The sequence below is a fragment of the Propithecus coquereli genome, unplaced genomic scaffold, assembly GCF_000956105.1.
Source record: "Propithecus coquereli isolate 6110/MARCELLA unplaced genomic scaffold, Pcoq_1.0 Scaffold675, whole genome shotgun sequence".
Classification (NCBI taxonomy): Eukaryota; Metazoa; Chordata; class Mammalia; order Primates; family Indriidae; genus Propithecus; species Propithecus coquereli.
The window spans coordinates 119,896-122,418 of record NW_012152785.1 but is presented as its reverse complement, the minus strand read 5'-3'; the positions used below and the strand labels follow the sequence as shown (position 1 = coordinate 122,418).

Here is a 2,523-nt window from a genome sequence, read left to right as displayed (position 1 = left end):
GAACAAAATCAGTGCTAAAACACCACCATCCTTTTCTGAATGACTTCTAAAATTCACTCTGTATCTAAGTTTTAACTGTCACATAAGCTAGTCTAGAAGTTCTGGTTTTCTGCTGTGTAGGTTTCTCCAGAAGAACTCTTATATAAATCCCATAACTTGTGCTTTCTATCAGCTCATCTTTCTCCTATATCTGATTCAAGAATTTGGATATAGTTAGAACTTCCTTTTAATCTGTATTTGTCTCTCAACCCTACTATACAAGTTATATATATTTTTTCTTATGTCATGATATATATTTACAAAAGCAATTTTAACAACCTTCACTTTTTCCCCTTTGATTAGCTTAATGCACAATTTCTCCACCTCAGTACTATTGGCATTTTAGGACAGATAATTATTTGTTGTGAGGGGATGTTCTCTGTATTATAAGGTGCTTAGCAGCATCTTTTATGTCTATCCACCACATGCCAGCAGCACACTCTTACAATTGTGACAACCAAAAATGCCTCCAGACATTACCAAATGTTCTCTGAAGGAAAAATTATGCCCAGTTGAGAATCACTGGCTAAAACCTATAATAAAATTAAAAATGTAACAGCAACAACAACAACAAAAAGTGCTAGGAAATAATTCTCAATTTTAGTCAATTATAGTGTAAGATGATGACTGAAATTCACATTTGTTTGTTTTTGCCCTAAAGCATTGTTTTTTTCTTCTATGGGGAAAATATAAATATAGCTCCACACACTTATTAACAAAATAAGGAGAAGTACATGTGAAGAATTTTTTGTTACTGATATTTTCTTTGATGTTGAAAATATTGCATTTTTCCCTCAAATCATTGACCTTTTAAGTTTTAACCAGACAGCTCTGTCAATTAAATACACACACAAACACACACACACACACACATACACACATGAAATCTCTTTACCGAAAAGGTGTAAGTTTGCTGTTCTTCCCTGTCCACTGGTTGAAGTAAGGTGAGGTAGCGAGTGATACCAGTCTGCGTAACCGTGAAGACTGAAGTGTAATCATTCAGAAAAAGGCGAAGCTCTGGGTCTTTTGTCTTTGAAAAAAAAATGGCATTATTTAAAATGTTGAATAAATAATGCAGTTATCAGTTCATTACCTGGTAGTTACTTTTTGAAATTTATTGCAAAAATATATATAAATTTATTAAGAATTTCTAAAGAAAAGAGAGATTTAACTAAATACTTAATTCATAAATGAGCTGAAGTATCCAAAAAGATGGTGACTCATATTGTGGAATATAAAATACTAAAATATGTACTAGTATAATTAATGTGGAAAAAATGAAAAATAATAGAAAGAAGAAAATAAGCCAATTAAATATATTCTTACTGATTTATTGATATTAGTATTTTCCAGAACTTTAATGGGCTCGAAAAATAAGCAGTAAAAGCAAGAGAAAGAAATTGGAGTCCAGACTTTTAGCAATAAGATTTTATAATTACTTCATTTGTAGTAATAAACTGCACATATGCGTATTACTATCTTGTTCTCAATTATAATGCAAAATAGAAATAAAATTGGTTATGTATTATTCATTACCTATAAATATGATGCTTACCCTTCCTTATTTTAATGTTCTAAAGATTCTCCAAAGGGAAACATAATATTTATTTTAACTAAAATATTTCAGATGATTTGATTGAAAATGTGTGAATTAAGTACATGTGCCTGATAGAAAATTCTAGGGAAAAACAATAAATACTTAAAGAAAAGGGTATTTCAAAATTCAGGACTGAGAGATAATTAACATAGCATTGGAAACCCTTCACAAGTTCATTGCCACCTCTGAAAGATAAAACATTATTTTTGCAACTCAAAGAAAGAACAATGACATAAAGTGGGGAAACCTGATTGGTGTCTGTGTAGGGGGAAAGGAAGCCAAGTGGGGCAAAGACTATATCAGGAAGGCTAGGAAAAAGAGATGATAAGATATTTTTATAGAATATGGTACTATTTAAAGTATTATGCCTAGTATGATGTGAAATGTTATTTAATATTATAAAACACTTTTTTAAGTCTGGCATTAAGGGCTTAAAGCAGAGCAGAGGGTAGGAAATTGTTAAACATGTTTTCATTTGAAAAAATAGAACTCATGTTTTAAATTTCTATGTAAAATGTAAAAGTGGTAATGTATACTACTGTAATAAAAAGTGGACATGATTTCATACACAATATATTTTAATTTGCACATCTTTTAAAAGCTGTGATATGTGTATATTTCAAATAATTTTGAAATGAATGGTTTCATTTAAACCTAAAATGGATTATATATTCATAATATTCATTCTGTAGTAGCTTCTATGTCCATGATTTTGATTTAAGGTCACTGTGCTACATTTATCCTGAAACACTAAAATATTAATACTATAGATAATAACTTACATTGGTTTAGTTGTTTTTAAATGATCAAAGATATCAAAAGAAAGACCAAGAGGCTTTACAATCTGATATTTTCAAACAGGCACTTCAGTTGTTTTCATTTCAGTG

The 2,523-nt window shown here is 29.9% G+C and overlaps 1 protein-coding gene across 1 annotated transcript in view; it reads right to left on the bottom strand.

Moving 5' to 3' along the window:
- PCDH15 (protocadherin-related 15) overlaps positions 1–2,523 on the bottom strand; it is a 493,462-nt gene that overhangs the window by 395,573 nt on the left and 95,366 nt on the right. The window contains 1 exon segment of the mRNA XM_012660698.1: positions 935–1,069. Coding sequence (XP_012516152.1) covers positions 935–1,069 — 135 coding nt within the window.